We start from the raw sequence: 21,157 nt of genomic DNA, 5'->3' as shown, positions 1-21,157 counted from the left end.
GGGTGCTGGTTCTGACCTGGGGGCCAAACAGAATGGGGGCAGTAACCACAGGGTCCCACCCTTTTTCTTCCTCTAGCCCTAAGGCTACCCCGCCAGCCCGCCCTAGAGAGTGTCCTCGGGGCGCTGCCCCCGCCCCCCGCCGCGGACCACCCCCACCGCGCCTGGCGCCCCTCACCTGGCCTTGACCCCCTCTCCCTCCGCAGGCTCTTCAGCAGCCTCGGTGAGCTGAGCTCCATCTCAGCGCAGCGCAGCCCTGGGGGCCCGGGCGGCGGGGCCTCCTACCCGGTGCGGCCCGGCGGCCGCTACCCCGTGGCGCGGCGCGCCCCGAGCCCAGTGAAGCCCGCGTCGCTGGAGCGGGTGGAGGGGCTGGGGGCGGGCGCGGGGGGCGCGGGGCGGCCCTTCGGCCTCACGCCTCCCACCATCCTCAAGTCGTCCAGCCTCTCCATCCCGCACGAGCCGAAGGAGGTGCGCTTCGTGGTGCGTAGCGTGAGCGCGCGCAGCCGCTCGCCCTCGCCGTCGCCACTGCCCTCGCCCGCCCCCGGCCCCAGCCCCGGCGCCCCCGGCCCGCGCCGGCCCTTCCAGCAAAAGCCGCTGCAGCTCTGGAGCAAGTTCGACGTGGGCGACTGGCTGGAGAGCATCCACTTGGGCGAGCACCGCGACCGCTTCGAGGACCACGAGATCGAGGGCGCGCACCTGCCGGCGCTCACCAAGGACGACTTCGTGGAGCTGGGCGTGACGCGCGTGGGCCACCGCATGAACATCGAGCGCGCGCTCAGGCAGCTGGACGGCAGCTGACGCCCCAGCCTCGCGCGGCCGCCCTGCCGGCAGGGCCCCCACCGCGGCCGCGGGCTCGGCCTGCCCCCCGGACGGCGCCCGGGCCAGGAATGTTGCATGAATCGTCCCGTTTGCTCTTGCTCGGAGACTTGCCCTGTACATTGCTTCGTGCCCGCGGCCGGCGAGCCCCCAGCACACGGCCAAGAAGGGCTCGGCCCGGGCGCTGCAGCGGGAGCGCGGGGCGTGCAACTGCCCCGCTGTCTCCCGCGCAGCTCCTGGTGGCTCCTCTCCCAGAGGGAGGACCTAGTCCAGCATGCGAGGTCAGGACACACCTTGGTGACTCGGGGGGTGGGGGGAGACATTGGGGTTCTTGGTTGGGGGCCAGGGAGCTCCCCGTTTTGCATATTTTAATCCACTCTATATTTGGAACGAGAAAAAGAACAAATATCTCTGTCCTTAATAGCTTCCCTTCCCCACCCCTCCAGCCCCCTACTGGTTCCGCTGTGGCTGCCCAGTCTTCCATCTCCGGCCCCTCACTGCCACTGCCACCCCGCACGGGGCGGGGGACACTCCAGCTGGTCTGGGGTTGGCTGGGGTCCTAGTAGCCCGCCCTGGGGCCCTGGCTCGGCCTTCTTCCCTCGCTGAGCTGTCGTGTGCCCCACCGACCCTCAGGTGCTGCGTGGAGGAGGGGCGGCGGGCGGCTGGCCCTGCCGGGCTCTGGCAAGGTCAGGTGACCTGGGAGGCTTGCCCTGTGGGGGGGCAGGGCCCTGGCAACTGCCCCCAGCCATCTCCATCACAGGGTCCCTCCTGGGAGGGGTCTAGCCGCCTCCCCACACAGTGGGGCCACGACAGCAGAGACGCCCGTCTGCCTCAGACCCCAAAATCTCCTGTCCCACCTTTTGTGTGCGCACATGTGCGAGTGTGTGAAACTGCGTGCGACTGGACGCATCAGAGCCCCGCGTGCGCCTGAGTGGGGAGCAGTCCCCAGGGGCCGCCGGAGCCAGGGCGAGGGCTTCAGGAGCACACGAGGCGTGAGCGTGCGACAGCACCCGTCTCCACTTCCAAAGAAAGGCCGAGGCCGCCGCACACTGGGAGCTGCGGTCGGCCCGGAGCCGCGCCCCGCCCGCGCGGGCCTCCCCGGTGAAGCTCTGCTGCTTGGGCAGCACCGCGGGCGTGCAGGCCGCACTCTCCCGTCAGGCTTTGGGGGGACCCAGGGAGACCCCTAGAGTCAGGCCACCGCCAGCCCTGGGGAGAAGCAGAGACCCCAGAGGGCATCCCAGCCCCTCTTACTGTGACTCCTCCGCTCAGCAATGACCTGTGTGGCGGGGCACCCTGGGGCGTTTTTAAACCTAGGGTTTGGAGTCTGGACTAAGCTCCATCCACGTCACTCACAAGTTTCTGTTTATATTTCTAGATTTTTTTAATAAAAAAAAAAAAACACAGAAAACAGAAGTTTTCCTGACCGGGGCCTGGCATGCCCGGTTTTGTGCCCAGCCCGCCCACCCCGTCCCCTGCCCACCGGCCCCATTCCCTGGGCAGAGTCACACTCAGTCCCCCCTCCACCAACAGACCAGGTCCCACACACCGCAGTCACTGTAACCGACTGCCACACACACACTCAGTCTCACACTCACCTGTGGGTTTTTGGTTCCGTTCAATTTGGGTTTTTAACTTTACAGGGTCAGTCCCGCTTCACCCCCCCTTTTGTATGGAGCTCCGCCCGGGGACTTCACCCCTGCTCCAGTCCTGAGGCCTCCTGACCCTGACGTTGTGATACACCCCACAGAGATCTATGTTTCTTATATTATTATTGATAATAATTATTATAATATTATGTAATAAATTTATAAGAAATGAAACGATTTCTCAGTTGTCTGCTTGAGGGGTTGCTGGGGGCACAGGCTCTGCTGCCGCTTGGCCGGCCTGGGGCGAGCCTGCAGCCACGTGCGCCGGCGGCTCAGACCGCTGCCTCTGACCCGGCCTCCCTGCCGGCCCCCGTGACCGCCGCCCGCTTCCTGCACCTGTCTGGGCCCTGGCAGAGCTCTGCGCACGCAGGCCTCGCTGGAAGCTCTTCTCTGCCCAGCGGCTCACGGAGCGACTACTCGGGGCCCCTGTCCCACTGCGTCCAGCCATTTCTAACTTCTGCTGCCCCTGTGCTCGAGCCCTGTCCCGCCTCGCGCTGGTCCTGCTCCCTTGGCTGCTGTCAGGCCTTACTTCTCCCTGAGCCGACAGTCACGTGAGCAGCCTGCTGCCCCAGCCAATGGTGGGGCAGGTCCTGTGTGGCACGTGGCGGTGGGTGGCCAGCCAGCAGGACAGAGGGGCCTCAGTGGGTGGAAGGGGGATGAGCGGTGAGGTGAGTGGGTGGACACCGCCACACCAGACTGGAAGGAAGCTAGGGATCTTGTGAGGGCGGTGGCCGTAGCGCCAGGGCACGGGCTGCAGAGGAGCTGTCCCCTCGAGTCCCAAGCGACTCACCAACCAGCACTCCCTCGGGGAAATGGCACGGAGGCTGTAGCCCCTCCTCACACTGGGCCGTGCTGGAGTACGGGGTGGCATGGGACCGAGCAGGGATGGGGGAGGTGACACAGGGACAGGTGGGAACCAGAAGGGCTCAGGGATCAGGGTGGCAAGGTATGGAGTGGGCGCTGGATGGCTTGCGGGGATCAGGGCGGGCGCAGGAGCAGAAGCAAGGCAGGGGCCAGCGGGAGGGCCACGTGCAGGCGGAGGCTGTGGCAGCTCCACTGTGGCCGAGGCCACTGCAACCTCGCAGTCAGCCTTGGCCCAGAGTCCCCGCCGCCTCGTACCTTCCTCCTGCCTCCCGCACACTTTGGGGACAGCATGAGAAGGCAGACAAAGTCCCTCTTAGAAAGGGTTGCTGCTTCCATCAGGTTTGAGGACAGAATTAACCCTTGTGGGCCGTGGGCTGGGCCCGCAGCCCCTTCCAGGATCCGTGTGGGCCTCGCTCCGAGGGGTCAGCCGATGGCAGTCCGGACTCTAGATGTCACGTCTTCTAACTTTATTACCGCATCACCCCTAATGTCTGAAAAATGAGGAAGTTTTGTGTTTCACATAGAATATTTTCGTCACGTCTAAATATTTGCTATTGTGATTTTCAGAAGATTGTGCATATTAACATTTAAAATAAATATTTACGATTCTGTTGAATAATTCTCATGGATCTGAATACCATGTCAATTTTATGCCCAAATCCCGTAAAAACACCTGAATCGACTTTTCTTTAAGAGTGAAAATTTTAATATCACTTCCTGAACCCTTATTGCCATTTCTTGAACTATGTTTCCAAAGCCGATTTCGGTTACTGGGTCAGATGCAACCTGGCACTCAGGCACGCGGCACCTGCGCACACTCAGGCTGGCGAAATGGGCCCCCCGACCTTGACAGAGGAGGTGAGACCAGCCGACATTAAGATGAAGGAAGAAAGGAAGGGAGAGAGGAAGGGGCTGGGTGAGGAGGGAGGGGGGAAAACAGGAGGAAAAAGAGACCTCGGACGCTTGTGCAGGCGAGAGACACCCGTGCGGCAGGAACGAGTTCTGTGACCGTCAGGTGTGGAGGGCGAGAGACCCTCCGAGTCAGACAGTGTCCCCACAGCCCTCCTTCTCTCTGACATGGAGACCAGCCCTCCTCACACTCACTCAGGAAGGAGGGGGACCTCCTGACATGCAGGTAGCAGAGACGAAAATCTCGTGACATTCGCATAGTTGATACTGAGATCCGATTGCATTCGAGTGAAATAACCCCTCTTGCTTGGCAGAGAAGGAAATAACGCATGTGGAAACTCAGCGAGGGCGCTACGTCACCCCGCCACGCACTGGGGGGCAAGCCTCGTCACTCCCTGGTAAGCAGATGAGACGTCCTGCCCAGCAGCAGGCGAGGCAGGGCCTTCTGCCCTGCAGGGAGAGGAAGTCTGGGGACGCCCACAGAAACGGCGGCTTCTGGACAGTCAGGCGCGTGAGGCGAGGTCTCTGGACAACCCTTCGGAGGAAGTAAGATGTGCCGACAATTAGGTGGGCAGGGAAGATAAGACCTGTGGCACTTGGATAGGGAGAGGAGAGATGCTTATTCTAAAGCAAGGAAGGGGAGAGCCCTCGGTCATCTACGGAGATGGAACCTCAAGACGGAAGCTGACGGTCAGTGACGAGATTCCCGACACCAGCTGGAGGAGATAAAGCGTGTGACTCTCGGGTAGGGCACGAAAGACTTCCCTGCACGCAAGACCTTGTGACCCTCAGGAAGGAGAGGGAACCCATCAGGCACTCAGAGAGTTGAGAGGGGACCTCATGCTTCTCAGGCACAGAATCCGTGACCAACGGACACTCCGGTGGTGGAGACGAGGCCTTTGGTCCTGAGATGGAAGAAAGACGTTCTCACATTCAGGGAGAGACGACAGCTCCCTGCTCCTTGGTTCAAGGCTGGCAACACCTACTGGGTGTTTGGCTGGACGGGAACTGACGTCCTGGAGGTTACGAGAACGTAGGACATTCAGTTAGAAAAGACGCTCGGGTAAAGGGCTTGATGTTATCCGACAGTCTGAAAACCCTCCATGCTCAGGACGAGGACTCGAGGCGTCCTGGCACTCAGGTGGACAGGTGGGACCTCGTGACGCACGCATGGGGTGCATGCGACTTCTTGACCCTCAGGCTGGCTGGGCTCTGGCACTCGGAGCAGGTGAGACGGCCGCTCACGCAGGTAGAGCTGTGACCCCCTGCACTCCTGCAGGGGAGGTGAGGCTTTTAACACCCAGGTATGTGAGGTGAGTGTCTGTTACACTCTGGTAGCTGAGATGCTGACTCCTGACAATCAGAAGAAATACCACTTGGTGATACTCAGGAGTCGGAGACGCCTCGCCCGGCCAGGTCCACTCAGGCGGAACATAGGGCCCTGCGGGAGGCGGGCTCTGCCCTAAATCGCAAACATGCAGAGCGGCCTTTTGAAGAGCAGCTGACAGCGTGCGCCCAGCACCCGCGTCCGGGCCTGTCACCCTTAACCGCCCACATCGCACCTCTGGTCAGAGCCACCGAGCCGCTCCTGGACCCAGGGCTTGGACTGAGGACGAGGTTACAGCTCGTGGGCCGGGCAGACCCTACACCCGACATAGCTAGAGCCTCGGATGGTGTGGGACCTGCGGAGAGCGACTGGGTCTTGGGACACAGGGTGGGGCCGCACGAGAGTCCCCACTGTCCTGGGGAGCCTGAGCTGGGAGTCAGGCTCCTGACTGGCTGGCTGCAAGGGGGTGCGGGGGCGGTGGCCCTGCTGATTGGTCAGGAGGCCACTGGGCTTTGTGAGGTCACTGGGCTTCCGGGCCGCCGGGCACGACTGTGGTGGAGATGCTGCCAACTGCCGCTCTGCTGGTCTTGGCAGCGTCCGCAGCCGCCAGAGATAACAGCTCGTGTGAGTAAGTGTCGGGACACCTTGGCGGGAGGCTGTTTTCTGCAGAGCAGAGCCACTTGGATGGGCTCTGTCCGGGCTGTAGAGAGGCCATGCTGGGCCCTTAGGAGCCCCTGGGCCTCACAGCTCCTGTGGCCCTGACCCCAGCTCAGACCCCAGAGCCCCCGGTGCCCTGGCTGCTGTGGGCTCGTCCCCGACACACCCCGTGTACCCTCCCCATGCGGTGGCCCCACCGCCTCTCGAACCTCGGGCCCTGAGTCTCAGGGTCCCTGCCCACCTTCAGACGGCCGCGCCGCGGCTGACTCCGGAGGCCCAGGCGCTGTCCCCTGTAGCTTGAGGCCTTCGGTCCACCTGCGGCTCCCGCACGTCCCCAGACCTGGGGGTGTGGCATCCGCCTGCAGCTGCTCCTGTCATGGCCCCAGGATCCGTCCTGCAGGCTTTGGGCCGTGGCACCCTGCACCCCTCGTCTGAGTGCCCCCCCTTCCAGGGCCCTCGCGACCTTTCCCCTTTCCACACCTGTGACCACGCCCGCCAGACACAGGAGCTCAGCCCCGCCACCGCCATTTCCCCCGCACGGCCCCGCAGCGCGCGCAGCCCCCTCCCGGTCTGCACCGCGCCCCTTCTCTCCGCAGTGCCTTCTGCGGGCGGCAGTTCAGGCAGACCGCAGAGGGCAGCTCGCGCATCGTGGGCGGGCAGACGGCCACGCACAGGGCCTGGCCCTGGATGGTCAGCCTCCAGTTCTTCACTTACCACGACAACCGGCGGTACCACGCCTGCGGGGGCACCCTGCTGAACTCCCAGTGGCTACTGACAGCCGCCCACTGCTTCCGGGAGAAAAAGTACGTGCGGGGACCTTCTCCAGGGCCGCGCAGCTCCCCCGGGGGCTCGGGCCGGGCTCTGAGCGAGGGCGGCCGAGGCTTCTGCCGGCCGAGCGTGGCGAGAGTGACGCGGGGTCCTCTGCCCGCAGGCAGGTGTACGAGTGGAGGCTGATTTTCGGAGCCCGAGATATTGAGTTCGGAAGCAACAAGCCGGTGAAACCCCCTCTGCAGGAGCGACACGTGGAGAAGATCATCATTCATGAACGCTACCACCCCGGGCTGGAGACTAACGACATCGCGCTCTTGAAGATCACCCCGCCGGTCCTCTGCGGGCGCTTCGTGGGGCCCGGCTGCCTGCCCCAGTTCTCGGCGGGCCCGCCCAGCATCCCCCAGACGTGCTGGGTGATCGGCTGGGGATTCCTGAGAGAGACCGGTGAGTACGGAGGCGCTTCCGGGCGCGGGGCTGCCGGTCTCTCCCGCGGACTGCGAGGTGACAGGCAGTGTGCCGGTGCCCCGCCGAGCGGCAGACGTGCCCTCGGGGATGACGCGGAGTCCCCTGTCGAAGGCCTTGCCTGGTGATGGCACGGCCACCCGAAGGAAGGCTGCAGGGCGCACGACCCCAGCATTTCTGGAACGGGCCGGCTGTGTCCGTCCCGGGCCAGGAGCCCAGGTGTCCGTTCTGGAGATGGGGACGTGGCCTGAGACGGCGCTGGAGAGGAGCCCGGGGCTCTGTGGCTGCGGGCCAGCCCTGCCCTGCCCCGCGCCTCTGTCTCCCCATCTGTGAGTGGAGGAGTGGAATCGGAGTCTTCCCGCCCTGAGACCCCAAGGCCCAGCGGGAGCCCCACCCTCAGCGCTGTCACACCCTCCCCCCACCTAACCCCACTCAAGGTCGCCCTGGACGGGGCAGGTGGGGGCTGGTTCGCTGCGGTCAGCGTGGACGGCCAGCTGCGGCCGGCAGGGCAAGTCCACCAGGCTTTCCACAGCTGGTAGCGAGAAATTCCCCCGAGTCGCAAGTATGGATCTGAGGGCATGACTGAGATTCACCTTGTCCTCAGTCTCGTGTCCTTTGAAAATGGAAAATCCAGGCTCCCTCATGCCGTCCGGGAATCTGAGGGTTAAAACAGCCTGTTTTGGCAGCCAGGACTCCGTGGTGCCCGTCTCCCCTCTCAGAGACGTCTTGGCTTCCACCCCGGCCCTCTGGGAAGGTGTCTCCCAGGGGCCCTTGCTCTCACTGGCTCCCGCTGGCCCACGACCTCCCCTCCCCGGCGGGGTGCTGCTCTCCGCCACGGCCTCTGCCGCGAGCCCCCGCGCCCGCCTCGTCCCAGCCCTGGCTCGTGCTCTGCCCGCCCGGCCGGCCACATCCACCGCTTTTTGGGTTCTTGCCAGCTCTGGGACGCTGCTGTCAGGGGTCCCCTCTGGACAACCCACCCCACCCCCACTTTTGCCCAGGAGGGTGAGGGGCTCCCAGCTGTGTCTTCCTTTGTTCTGGAAACCCTCTCAACTTAATGCGATTCCTATTAGCAAACACATCCCCCACCCCAAGGCCAAGTGTTAAAGAACTCTCCAGGCTCCAGGCTCCAAGCTCCTCCAAGACCCTCCTTTCCCGCCTTCTCCTTGGACACCTGTGCTTTGGGGCCATCCTCCTGTTTCCACTGAAGTTAGACCTCCTGCAGGCTTCTTAGCATCTGTCATTTGAAACTAAGGGATTGGGACTGGGCAAACCCTTCTCTGTCCCGGGAACCCTGGCTCTGAACAGTGAGACCCAGGCATTCAGGACTGTAGGCTCTGCCATAGGTTTAAGATGTAGCCTTAATGGCTGACCAGCCAGGCTTGCCGTACCTAAGTGTCGAGGGCAGTGCACATGCGCTGTCACTGTGGATCGGACAGGAGGGGCAGGTGGGGGCTAAAGGGAGGGGCAACGTGAACAAGGCACACACCTCTGGCTTCCATGTGGCCTGTACAGCACGTTCAGGCGGTGTTCAGACCCATCTGCTCGTTGGCTGTGGGACCGGAGCAACCGCTGCTGTCAGAAGCCTCTTGCTATGGGACCACTTGACCAAGAGGGGACAGCTGCGTGCATCAGCCAGAGGTGGTGTTGACTGCTGGAGCCACAGCCCAGGCTGGGCCTCTCTTGACTTGACGGTCATGGCAGCGTGTCAGGCTGTTGGCCACTGACCAGCCGCCCATGTGCGAGGGCCCTGCCACAGCTGTGCTCTTCCCCTCGTCTGCTCAGAACAGGGGTTCAGGGCACGTGGGGAGGGACTCGCCAACACAACCAGGGACTCTGTCCACAGTGAGCAGAGGGGCCCTGAGGGAGGGCAGCCGACAGCCAGGTGGTGAGGACCGAGAGGTGTGTCCCGGACATGAGTCTAGAGAGGAAACCAGGGTCAGGATCCATGCCACGCCGCGCCCTCCTGTGACCTTGGACCCCCACCCGGATGGGAGAAGGGAAACAGTGGCACCTGCGCTGCGAGGCCGCCACCCTGTACTGCCACTCACCTCGGCAGGCAGCATCCGCCGTTAAGGCCACATCCCCTGGGCAGTAGCTGCCCGCTCCCCGCCACCGTCCCTGTGCCCCCCACACCACGGGCGCACCTCAGCCTCCATGCCCCTGCTGGGCGCCGCCCCAGCTGTGCAGTTTCTCCCCTTCCCGGGCACGCAAGGGAAGCCAGGGCCCCCGACTTCCACGGAGTTTACGGGACAAAGGGGGCCGGCCAGTGGAGGGGAGAGGCAGGGTCTTCTCGAAACACGTCTTCCCGTGATCCCTGACCACCGAGTCGTCCGGCCGCAGATGTCCAGCCGACGCCTGTGCTGCAGGAGGCGCGCGTGAACCTCCTGGACCTCGACCTGTGCAACTCGTCTCAGTGGTACAACGGGCGCATCTTCTCCACCAACTTGTGCGCGGGCTACCCGGAGGGCAAGATCGACACCTGCCAGGTAAATGCCCGGAGCGCGGCCCCGCGCGCACCACCGCCCCGTCTCCGGGCCGCCCTCCAGTGGCCCTTTTCCTGTATCGAAAGTCACAACGAGGCTGGGAGGTGATACTCCTCAGCTGCCCCTACAAAGAACCAAGCACCACATTTAGTGCTTTCTCCCCCGCCTGGACACACAGATCGCATCGCCCAAACACTGCCCCCGAAGACGGAGCACAGGCCCTCGCCCCGCGCCCCGCGAGCTCCTGCGCGCGCGCGTCCGCTCCCCTCCCCTCTGCCCGGAAGACCCTGACCAGCCGCGCCCCTCACACCCAACCCACTGCTGGGCCACCGCAGACCTCTCAGCCACCGGAGTGTGTGGCAGCAGGAAGCCACGTGACTGCGGATAGTGGGCAGGGCTGGTGGCTCACAGAGAGTGACTCCCGTGTCGCCCTGGGCAGGGGGACAGTGGCGGGCCTCTCATGTGCAAAGACAACGTGGAGAACGCCTACGTGGTCGTGGGAGTCACCAGCTGGGGGGTAGGCTGTGCCCGAGCGAAGCGCCCCGGCATCTACACATCCACGTGGCCCTATCTGAACTGGATCGCTTCCAAGATCGGCTACAGCGCCTTGAAACCGATCCAGCTGGGCCCGTCGCACCCGCCCGTCCCCGCAGCCCTGCCGAAGCCGCCGACGACCGTGCGCCCCACCGTCCGCCCGCCCTGGTACTTCCGCCCTCTCCCACGGCCACCCATCCACGCACCCGCCTCCAGGCCGCGCCCCCGGCCTCCCGCGCTGACCCCGTCGCCGCCGTCGCCGCCGTCCCCGCCGTCCCCGTTCACGCCCTCGCACCCGCTCGCGCACGCACCCGGACGCCCGCCGTTCAGTGGCCGCCCCCACGCTCTCTCTTTCGCCAAGCGACTAGAGCAGCTCATGGAGATCTTAAAGGGGAAGACCTTCATTAACATTAGAGGCAATTATGGGAGTCCACAGACACCCCAGAACTGACCTCCTCCTGATCTGACCCCACTGTCAACAGACCCCGTGAACCCTCCTTCACTCCCATGGGGGGGAAAAAAAAGATGAAATTAATATATCTTTACACAGAAGTGCTTTCTGAATTCTTATCATCCGCCCTCCCGACTCAGTCCAAACCTGCATCTCGTCTGCCTCCCTCCCTCGCCCCCCAGCAGGGGTCGCTTGTACATTAACGCCAATTGCATTTTTTAAAATCTTGATTTTTAAAACCGGAACGAGGTGACTTGGGGATGTTGGCTGGCATGGTCTTTGTTCTGCATTCACTATGTCTGCACCTCGTTTGGGGGCGGGGAGTTGGGGGGAAAAGCCCTGGAAGCAGCCACAGGTCTCCTGTGGCACCCTCTCCGGGTGGGAGAGGCAGACCCATGAGAGGACATGCAGAAGGCTGGGTGCCCCAGAACACAAAGGTAACAGGCGACAGGACAGCCAAACAATGAACTTCTACCTTGAAACACAATGTTGCTTGTGGCTCTGGTGGCAGATACAATGCTGTCAGTTCAAGCTCGATGCTTACCTGTGGTTAAACCCTATTCTTGGATTCAAGCAAATAAGAGAAAACATTATTTGTCAAAGCCTTCCAGAAGTAGTGATGGGGGCCTGTTTTGGATGTCCTGAGTGGCATTTAATGGCACTACTTAACTGCAAGAGACAGAGGCCGGCTGTGTGAGGAGATAAATCCATATAAGGGTACAGATATGTCACACAGAACCAATAGAGAGGGCCAGCAGCAGACACCAAGAGTGGTGAGGGACCTCAGGAAGGTGGCCGAGGGGTGGCGTGACGACGCCCTGGGGGCAGGTGTGGAGCACTCCGGGCAGAGCCTGCACACTGCAGTCGCTCACAGATGCCATTGTTTGCAGCCATCTGGTGGCGAGATGGTGACCTGCAAGGGCACTTGGGCACACGCTGTCTGTCCACTCATGACTCCTGAAATGCTTGGGCCACACAGGAGGGCCCGCGCGTTGGTGCTAATGTTCATTTTGAGAGTCACGTATGCGGTGGTCACGAGTGAAGCGAGAGTCTCTGATCTGCCTTCACGTGCCAAGGACGGTCCCGGGGCGGCTCCTCCCGCATGTGGGGCCAGGGGACAGATGGGAAAAGGGGGACTCGGCGCCTGAGGAGAGGCTCACTGCTTTCCTGTGCGATGGGTAGGCGAGTCAGCAGTAGTTTTAAAACTAGAATTCGTAGTGAATCTTATTGGAATAACAGAAAATGACGACAGTAGCTCAAAGTGCACGTGGTGAAACTCTGACACCAGACAACTGGCCACATCAGGAATGACAGAGGGACAGTAATGACAGAGAGCAGGGACTTCTAATTGTGAACGTGGTCAATATCTAGAATCTTGTATTTGCAAAGAACATGCCAATGAATGTAATTTTTGCAATTTTTAAATGGAAGTGAAAAAAATGGAGGCAGTTCATCTTTAGTGTGTAGGAAGCTCGAGAAACAGGTTACCTTATTGGGGTTTTCCACAGAAACTATATTCTTGGTAAAGAATTGTCAGCGACCTACTTCTGGTCCCCACAGATGAGCCTCTGCGGACACGTGCCTCCCTTTCTGGGTGAGCGCTCGGGAGCGGGGAGGCTGGGTGGTACGGCAGGTGTTAAGTCTGACAAACTCGCCCATGGAGCCCCGCCGCGATGAGTGTGGGAGCATGCCTGTCACCTCCAAAGCTTCCTCGTGGCCCTGCGTCAGCCCCAGCCCCTGCCCCTCCAGCCCTGCGCAAGCTCGGCCACACCCCCTCACGGGACAAGGGGACGAAGGGGCCCGTCCCAGCAGTGCGTGCTCGTGCTCGGCCCCGTCCGCTCGGCAGCGTCGCCCATGTGGCTGTGGCCTCTGCAGTGTGACCCTTCGCGTTGCGAGCGTCGCACTACACGGCCGTGGCCACGGCCACGGCCACGGTTTGCTTTTCCTTTCACCTGCTCATGGGTGTTTGCTTGTTTCCAGTTAGGCTGTGACAAGCAAGGCAGCGATACGCATTCTCATACCAGTCTCTGCCGGCACGTGCTTTCCGATCTGCGTGTGAAATGGTTGTATCGCATAGTAGGCATGAGTTTAGCATTTTTCAAAAACTTTCAAAACAATTTTTTTTTTAGTGTTTGTGACATTCTCCATCCCCAGCGGCAGCGTGTAACGTTCCAGTCCCTCCAGGTCCTCACCAGCACCTGGCCAGTCCTTAGTTCTAGCCAGAGCAGCAGCTGTGTGGTGATATTTCATTTGTGGAGTTTTCCCCAGAAACAAATGCAGTTTAGGAATAAGTTCAAAGCATTCTGAATGAATATGGTTACGGGTTTCTGTCAGCGAGGTAATACAGGCAATAACTTTTTACAGTAGCACCTAAGGAAAGAGGGAGGTAGAAAGAAAAAGGCATACGATGAACTTTATTCAAGTGGAAATTGTTTTTTTCAAGTATCACACGCATCAATGGAAAATTTCCGAAAGAAATACCGATAGCAGTCTACAGATCAATTTCTTCATCAGACTCCAGCTAATACCCCCGTTGCAACGATGCCAGAAGCGAGCTGCTTCGCCAGAGGTCTATGTCTTCTGTGAAGGTACTCGAGTACCCCGTTTCTCAGAACCTCTCCAAATAACAATGTGTTTAAAACAAACCCTCAGATGCCCTATCGTGTTATGCTTTCTTCAAGATGAACGAAATCGTGTTCAAGCATCACTTAAGCTGCTTAAATGAAAAACGAGACGCAAGCTGGTCTTGGCTCCCTGCGGCCGTATATTTGCTGCTCCAACATAGAAAACTATTTTGCAAGCAAAGTTTTCAAGATGTGGAGCGCAATTAAAAAACGTCACTTTCAGTGCACTTTCCGACATCGACTTTGTTCCAACCTGAGTTTTTAAAAACTAGTGTCAAAAAGAACCTTCAAAAGCCATTTAGTATATCCCTTAATATAAAAAAAATTATTTCCTTAAAAATAAAAAAGATTTCAAATAGAAGACTTCACGACAATTCCTGCCCAAGAAGTTCTTAAATCTCAAACTTTCCATGCTGCCTTTTTAAAGATCTGTATTCCCTGCTATGCCGTCCTCCCTGGAGATGGGAAAGAGTTTGGCAAATCATTTCTTACTCTGAGCACTTTACTAAAAGCCCAAGACTTCTTGGACTATGTCAGTGGCTTCTTTGTCCTCTCTAGCGCAGAGTGCCCTTAGCTTTGGGCACAGCTGCTCAGAGGTCCTCTTTTACAAGCTGTATGTCACTCGGGTATTTCTGCTTCCTCTCCTGAGCTCCCCCGGGGCCCTGAGGCAGACGCGCAGCGGGGACTGGATTAGCCAGTAGAAGGTGCTTTTTCCTCTCTCCTAAGACCCGTGTTGGCGGGCACTGAAACGGCTGGCATCGCAGCCGAGGCCGCGCTGCGGCTGGGGTGCCCGCCCTGGGGAGACGGCAGGCGTGCCCCCCACACGCAGCGCTGCGCTGTGGCCGCTCGCCAGATGAAACTGAGGGGATGGCAGCAGCAGGCCAGCGCATAGCTTTCTTGCTGCTTCTCTCCCACGTTTCAGCGCAAAGCCACACGACAGAACGCCAGGCCATCCCACGTCCGCTTGGCTCAAGGCGACTGAATCAGAACTGCAATGAGTCCCTTTACTTCTTCCAGTGAGGCGCTGTCGGCCCGGTCAGGTGGCGTCCATGTCTCTGCGTAACTCTGTCTTTGCTTCTGTTCTGTTCATTGTGAGAATAGAAACCCAGCCATTTTGAAAAGTAAATGTAATCATTTGTCGATTTCTACTCATAGGCAACATTCATTACTTACTAGGCTGGCTGCCGTCATATCCAGCGGTAATGTCCCACATATGCAATATAGTAACTGTCCCACAAAATTCTGGATATTCTTTTGAGAATCAAAATTGTGAAGGCTTTCGAATATACTTGTGACGGTAGTTGGATAACACAGGAATCTAAAGTGTCTGAAATATGCTAGCCATGTTTTCCATGAGCCTCAAGCAGCGGCTGTGGCAGTGTTCTGCTCAGTTTCCAGGTAAGATCCCGTCTCAGCAGGAACCATTGCACTCACCCCATCTTTATCTAAACGGGAAACCAGTGGGCTCTTTAAATGCAAAAAGGATGTCTTCCCTGTTCCCAGGGGGCCCTTCTATCCTGCTCCCAATCCATTTAAAAGCCGGGGACGTTTCTTCAGAATGAAATCCTTCTGTAGGTACAGTTGGCTTCACGCTTTGGAAAGAGGCTGTGGTGGCAACATGTCAGCATCCTTCACATCAGCATTTCTTGGTTTATTATTCTTCTAGCAATTCAATCTACCCTGAGGTAAAGCAGCCACCACTTCCCCTGGGAAACTTTCCAGTGACCGTCCTCCTGAAGCTATCCCCACCAGCCAGTTGCATTGGTATCTGTGGCTAGCACTGCCCATGCGTTTCTTTTTCTGCTCGGCTCAGAGAAAGTCCCAGCTCTGGTCGCCCTCTGCAGGTTCGGGTGTGTGATGGTAGCGATGTCTGCACCAGAGGCTTTGTCCTGGTAGTGGAATTGGAGGCTTAAAACCAAATCCTTGAAAAGCCAACTGCACATAGATGCATGTGCACATTCCCAGGTGGCCTTTCAAGCTTCCCTGTGAACGGTTCTCTCAGACCTGCCATGTGTCCTGCAGAGGCCCTCTCTTCTGGGAGCTGGCATCCAGTAATCACGGCTCAAAGAACCATCACAGGCCGGCAAATGTCCTACGCATTTCAGAGTCTCTTCATCAGGACATGTGATCTGAACACTGGCTTCCCAAAAAATCTTCCATCGTGGTGATTGATTTGTGGATATTGAACCATCCTTGAATTCCTGAAATAAATCCCACTAGATTGTGGTGTGTGATCTTTTCAATGTGTTGTTGAATTCGGTTTGCTAATATTTTGTTGAGAATTTTCACATCTATGTTCATCAGGGATATCGGCCTGTAATTTCCTTTTTTTTGTAATGTCTTTCTTTGGTTTCGAGATCAGGGTAATTCTGGCCTTGTAAAATGAGCTTGGGGGCCTCCCCTCCTCTTCAATTTTTTGGAATAGTTTGAGAAGGATAGGTGTTCATTCTTTGAATGTCTGGTATCAGTTGTCTCTAAGTTTTTGGCTGTTGGCTTTTTATAGCGTTTTGACAGTACTTTTTATAAGTTCAACATAAGTCCTTTATCAGATGTGTGCTTTGTAAATATTTTCTCATAATCAGAGGCTTGTTCTTTAATCCTCTAAATACAGTCTTTTGAAGAATATGTTTTAAATTTTGATGAAATATTAATCAATTTTTCAAACTCTTTAATAGACGATGCTTTTGGTGTTAAATTTTAAGAAATTTTTGCCTAACTCAAGGATGCAAAGATTTTTCTGCTATAAATTTTAGAGTTTTAACATTTATGCCTATGATCCATTTTGAGTTAATTGTTGTATGTGGTATGAGCTATGGATGGAAGTTCATTTTTTGTACGTGGATATCCAATTTTTCCAGCACCATGTTGAAAAGACTCTCTTTTCTCCCCTGAACTGCCTTCGTGCCTCTGAAGAAAACCAGTTGTTCGTATACATATGGTTCTAATTTTGAGCTCTGCTTTGTTCCTTTGATGTACTTGTTTATCTTGACGCTGATACCAGACTGTCTTACTACACATAGCTTTATAGTAAGTCTTGAAATCTTCCAACTGTTTTTCTTTTTCAAGGCTGTTTTGGCCATTCTAGATTCCTAGCACCTGTGTGTGAATTTTAGAATCAGCTTGTTGATTTATGAAAATAAACCCTGCTGGAGTTTTTAGTATGGTTATATAAATCAACTCGAGGGGACTTGGCCTCTTAACAATGTCGAGTCCTCTAAACCATGAACACAATATATCTCTCCCATAAACTTTATTTAGGATTTCTTTAATTTCTCTCAGCAATGCTTTATGTTGTGAGTGTGAGGTCTTTCACATATTTTGTCAGAATTATTCCCATTTTATAATTTGATACTATTGTATATGGTATTTTAATTTTCAATTGTTCCTTGCTAGTATATAGAAAAATAATTTTTTTCGTGCATTAATTATCATCCTGAAACCTTGCTGAATTCACTTATTAATTCTAGTGGTCTTTCTGTAGAATCTGTTGGGTTTCTGCATAGACAGGCAAGTCATCTGTGAATAAAGACTGTTTTATTTCTTCTTTCCCAGTCTGGATGCCTTTAGTTCTTTTTCCTGCCGTTTTGTTCTGGTCTGAACCTGCGTTACAATGCTGATGCCAGTGCCGAGAATGGATGCTCTCGTCCAGTTCCTGGCCCAAGAGAGTATATATAATTCAGCTGTCACCATGGAGTGTGATGCTGACAGTGAGATTATCTGTGACAGTGTTTTTCATGGATACCCTTTAATAGGTTGAGTATGTTCCCTTATATACCCACTTTGCTAAGAGGTTTTTCTTTTTTCTTTCTTTCTTTCTTTCTTTTTTTTAACTATCAAGAATGAGTGTTGGATTTTGTCAGAATCCTTTCCTGCATCTGTTGAGATGATCATATAGTTTACCTGTTTTATTTTGTTAATCTGGTGAGTTGCATTGATTTCTTTTTTTAACTAACTTTTTATTTCAGAATAATTTCAGATTTACAGAAAAGTTGCAAAGTAGTACAGAGTTTCCATATGCCCCTCACTCAAATTCCTAGAAAAACAGATTACCAAAACTGATTCAAGAAGAAATAGAAAGAAAAAATGGTTAAAAGTTTGAACACATCTATAAAAAGCAAAGAAGTAAAATCAGTTTGTTTGTTTGTTTCTTTGTTTTTAAAGAAAGGCCTTCTGAGAAAGAAAGACCCAGGACCAGACAGCGTCACTGGTGAATTCTACCAGACATTTAAAGAGTTAGCCACCCGCCCTTCACAAACTCCCTCATTCTGCGAGGGCAGCGTTACTTTGATATCAAAGTTACATCAGAAGCAAAGAAAATCACCAACAAATATCCTTTACGAACATAAACGCAAAAGCCCTCTCACAAAACACTAGCACGTTCAACAGCATATTAAAAGGATTATACACCATGAACAAGCACGACTTATCACAGGAATGCAAGGCTGGTCCAATATACAAAAATCAATTAACGTAATACATCACACGTCGATGGACTGATGTTGACTGGAAGAAAATGTCTACGACATGATAAAGGCCATATGAAAAACCCATAAATAACATCATATTCAATGGTGAAAAACTGAAAACTTTCCCCCTAAGATAAGAAGTAAGACAAGGATGCCTGCTTGCCACTTTAATTCAAATAGTACTGGGAATTCTACTCAGAGAAATCAGGCAAGAAAAGGAAATAAAATGTCTCCAAATGAGAAAAAAAATGGGAAAATGTTTTCAATAGGCACATGATATGATTCTACTTATGGCAAAACCGAAAGTATCCACAAAAAAATGACTAGAGTTAATAAAACAATTCAGAAAATTTCAGGGTACAAGATCAACACACGAAAACCAGCTATGTTTCTATAACCAGCAATGGCCAGTCAAAAAAGGAAATAGCATCCAAAGAATCTCTAGAAATAAATTTAATCAGGAAGTGAAAGATTTGTACATGAACACGACAAATAGTGATGAAAGAAAGTGAAGACCTAAATTTATGGAAAAACACTCAGTATTCATGAGTTGAAAGAGTTAATATTGTTAAGATGTCAAAACAACTTTTAAAAAGAACAAAGTTAAAGCATTCACACTTCTCATCGATTTCCAAACTGTACTACAGAGCTACATTGATTAAAACAGTGTGGTATTGGGATGAGACAGACATCTAGACCAATGCAATAGAACTGTGGGTCCAGAAATAAACGCACACAATTATGACCAATCGACTTTTCACAAGAGTTGCAAAACCATTAAAAGAGAAAATAATAGCCTCCTCAACAAATAGTGCTGGGAAAACCGAATGTCCACATGCGAAGGTGTGAAGTTGGGCCCCTACCTTACATCGTACACAAAAATGAACTCAAACTGGATCAATGACAGAATTATAAGAGTTAAAGACCATAAAACTCTTAGAAGGGAAATCTTCACAGCCTTGGATTTTTAGATGTGATACCGAGAGCATGAGCAATGAAAGGAAAAGCAGACTTCATCAAAATTAAGTACTTCTGCACCAGAGATATTTATAGCATGGTAGAAAATATTTATAGACCATAAACATGATAAAAATTTAATATCTAGAATATATTTTAAAAACTCTTAGAACAACAAAAAGAGAACCCAATTTAAAAATAGGCAGAGTATTTGAACAGATATTTCTCCAGATAAAATAGACACATGGCCAACAAGCACACAAAGGGATGCTCAACACAAGCAGCCCTCAGGGACATGCAATCGAAACCACAAGACACAATTCATAGCCACGAGAATGGCTACACTAGTCTTTTAGGATGGAAAAATAACAAGTGCTAACAAGGACCTGGGGAAACCGGAACCCACGTTGTGTGTAAGAGTATTAAGTGGTGGTTTCACTATGGAAAACAAATTGGTGGTCCCTTCAAAGTTTAAACATGTCATTAGCACATGATCCTGCAATTCTCCTGTGTATACCGTGCTGGAGACTAAAGTATGTCCCCTTCCCCAATTCATATGCTGTGGCCTTTATCCTCAATGCGACTGTATTTGGAGATGGTCTTTCGGAGGTAATTAGCATTAAATGAGGTCCTAAGGACGTGGGGCCTGTGGTCTTTTAAGAGTGCGCTCTCTCCCCCCATCTCTCTCTCCCTCCCTCCTTCCCTCTCCTGCCTTGTCTCTCATCTCTCCCCTCCTCTCCCACCCCTCACCTCATCTCTCTCCTCTCTCTCCTCTCCCCCCTCTCTCAGCCTCTCAAAGCATCTCTCTCTCTGCTTGAACACAAAGGAGAGGTTGTGACAGCACACACTGAGATGGAAGTTGCTACAAGCCAAGAGAAGAGGCTTCAGAAATAAATCTCCCTTGCTAGCACCTTGACTTTGGGAGTTCCCCGCCCCCAGAACTGAAAGAAATAAGTACCTGTTGTAGGCCACCCAGTTGATGGCATTTTGTTACAGCAGCCTGAGCAGACCAAGATGCCTGAGAACTGACAACGTGCGGTGAGCACAGGCACAGTGTGTTCACGGCAGCACTGTCCCAGCAGCTGAAAGGGAGAAACGGGCCAAATATCCATCCACGTTGAATGGACAGATAGTTGTAAAGCCATGAAAAGGAATGAAGCAGAGATACATGGACGAAACTTGAAAACATGCTAGGCGAAAGCAGACAGACACAGGTCACGTATTGTATTATTCCACTTATATGAAATGTCCAGAAAACATAAATCCAGAGACGGAATGTAAACTGGTCTGCCAAAGGCTGAAGGTAGAAACTGCTTAGTAAGTCAAGGGTTTTACTTTCACGGGATGGAAATGTTTTAGGTCTAGAGGTAACAGCTGCTCAACAGTGTAACGACTGAATGGCACTCTATTGTTTAAAATGGCTAGTTTTGTAGATTTCACCTCAATGAATTTTTGGATTCCTTGTGTGAATCAGGAAGAACTTAAGAAGCAGGTAGGGCTGCCTGAGGGTGGGTGGCTAGGATGCTGGTGGCACTGGGTGTTGGCGGGTGAGGCTCCCAGTGGACCCTCCCCCAGGGGGCTGCCCCTGCTGAAACAGGAGCCGTGTGCCCTGAGGCCAGGGGCCCCTTTACCTCCTGCTCGCACACTGGGCTCGACTGGGCAAAAAGCCCTCTGGTCTCACAATGGGACCAAGCCTGAGGGCAGCTTGTCCCCCAGCTCCCCTGGGCGGGGAGGAGGCAGACCCAAGCTAGCTGCAGCTGCCCAGCGTCCTGCCTGCCCTGTGGAACTGCCCGGAAGCTGAGTAGGATTTGCCTTCTCAGCCTCTGCTTCCAGGGAACCTGCTGCAAAATGGTTACGTAACAGTGACAGTGACACAAATTTTGTAGTATTCCCACTGCCGCTCCATAAAGCCACTCCACTGAAAAGTACTGATTGGCCACTTTCAGTATGTAAAGGGGTTTTTGTTTTTGTTGCTGTTTCTAAAAGCCCACCTCAGCAGAGGAGCAAGCACATTCTAGAAAATCCGTTGTCAGGTCAAATCTCACAAACTGGAAGTTGAAGTGTTATTAATTTAAAGTGGAGAAAAGTTTGTTCTTGACTCCCAAATACTCATTCTTTAACACTCTCCGTTTCAGTGAATTAACTAGGGCGACCTCGCGCGGCACTGTGGCGGTCTCCCCTCAGTGACGCGGT

At 54.7% G+C, this 21,157-nt stretch overlaps 2 protein-coding genes and 1 long non-coding RNA gene across 4 annotated transcripts in view; 2 read left to right on the top strand and 1 right to left on the bottom strand.

Moving 5' to 3' along the window:
* The window catches only part of SHANK3 (SH3 and multiple ankyrin repeat domains 3), a 44,375-nt gene extending 42,128 nt beyond the window's left edge, over positions 1-2,247 (top strand). Inside the window, exon 23 of the mRNA XM_039863002.1 lies at positions 204-2,247. Within this exon, the coding sequence (XP_039718936.1) occupies positions 204-795 (592 nt within the window). The 3' untranslated portion in view covers positions 796-2,247. The remainder of the gene's footprint in view (positions 1-203) is intronic.
* Positions 2,248-2,678: 431 nt separating this feature from the next.
* Positions 2,679-9,795, bottom strand: LOC120602808 (uncharacterized). Its single transcript, XR_005652851.1, has 3 exons — positions 8,936-9,795; positions 4,428-8,106; positions 2,679-3,814 (listed from the first exon to the last, which is right to left on the bottom strand). It is a non-coding gene; the product is annotated as an uncharacterized LOC120602808 (long non-coding RNA).
* On the top strand, positions 6,028-11,185 carry ACR (acrosin). Of its 2 annotated transcripts, none has more exons than XM_039863028.1 (5): positions 6,028-6,187; positions 6,813-7,019; positions 7,148-7,431; positions 9,790-9,935; positions 10,109-10,485. In XM_039863028.1, the coding sequence occupies exons 1-5, from the start codon at positions 6,120-6,122 to the stop codon at positions 10,451-10,453; spliced, it is 1,050 nt and encodes a 349-aa protein (XP_039718962.1). In that variant the 5' UTR covers positions 6,028-6,119; the 3' UTR covers positions 10,454-10,485. The 2 variants fall into 2 exon arrangements, with proteins under 2 accessions (XP_039718962.1, XP_039718963.1); XM_039863029.1 differs by having other exon boundaries at positions 6,090-6,187; positions 10,372-11,185.
* Positions 11,186-21,157: the final 9,972 nt, after the last annotated feature.

The sequence above is a fragment of the Pteropus medius genome, unplaced genomic scaffold, assembly GCF_902729225.1.
Source record: "Pteropus medius unplaced genomic scaffold, Ma_sr-lr_union100, whole genome shotgun sequence".
Taxonomy (NCBI): Eukaryota; Metazoa; Chordata; class Mammalia; order Chiroptera; family Pteropodidae; genus Pteropus; species Pteropus medius.
This window is presented reverse-complemented; position numbering and strand designations above follow the sequence as displayed.

What these genes read in the sequence shown, in the direction of transcription:
- ACR (XM_039863029.1), top strand. Translation starts at nt 6,120, where the DNA reads ATGCTGCCAACTGCCGCTCTGCTGGTCTTGGCAGCGTCCGCAGCCGCC. An exon ending in AGAGATAACAGCTCGTGTGA is followed by an intron (nt 6,188 to 6,812) that starts GTAAGTGTCGGG and finishes TTCTCTCCGCAG; the next exon opens with TGCCTTCTGCGGGCGGCAGT. An exon ending in CACTGCTTCCGGGAGAAAAA is followed by an intron (nt 7,020 to 7,147) that starts GTACGTGCGGGG and finishes CTCTGCCCGCAG; the next exon opens with GCAGGTGTACGAGTGGAGGC.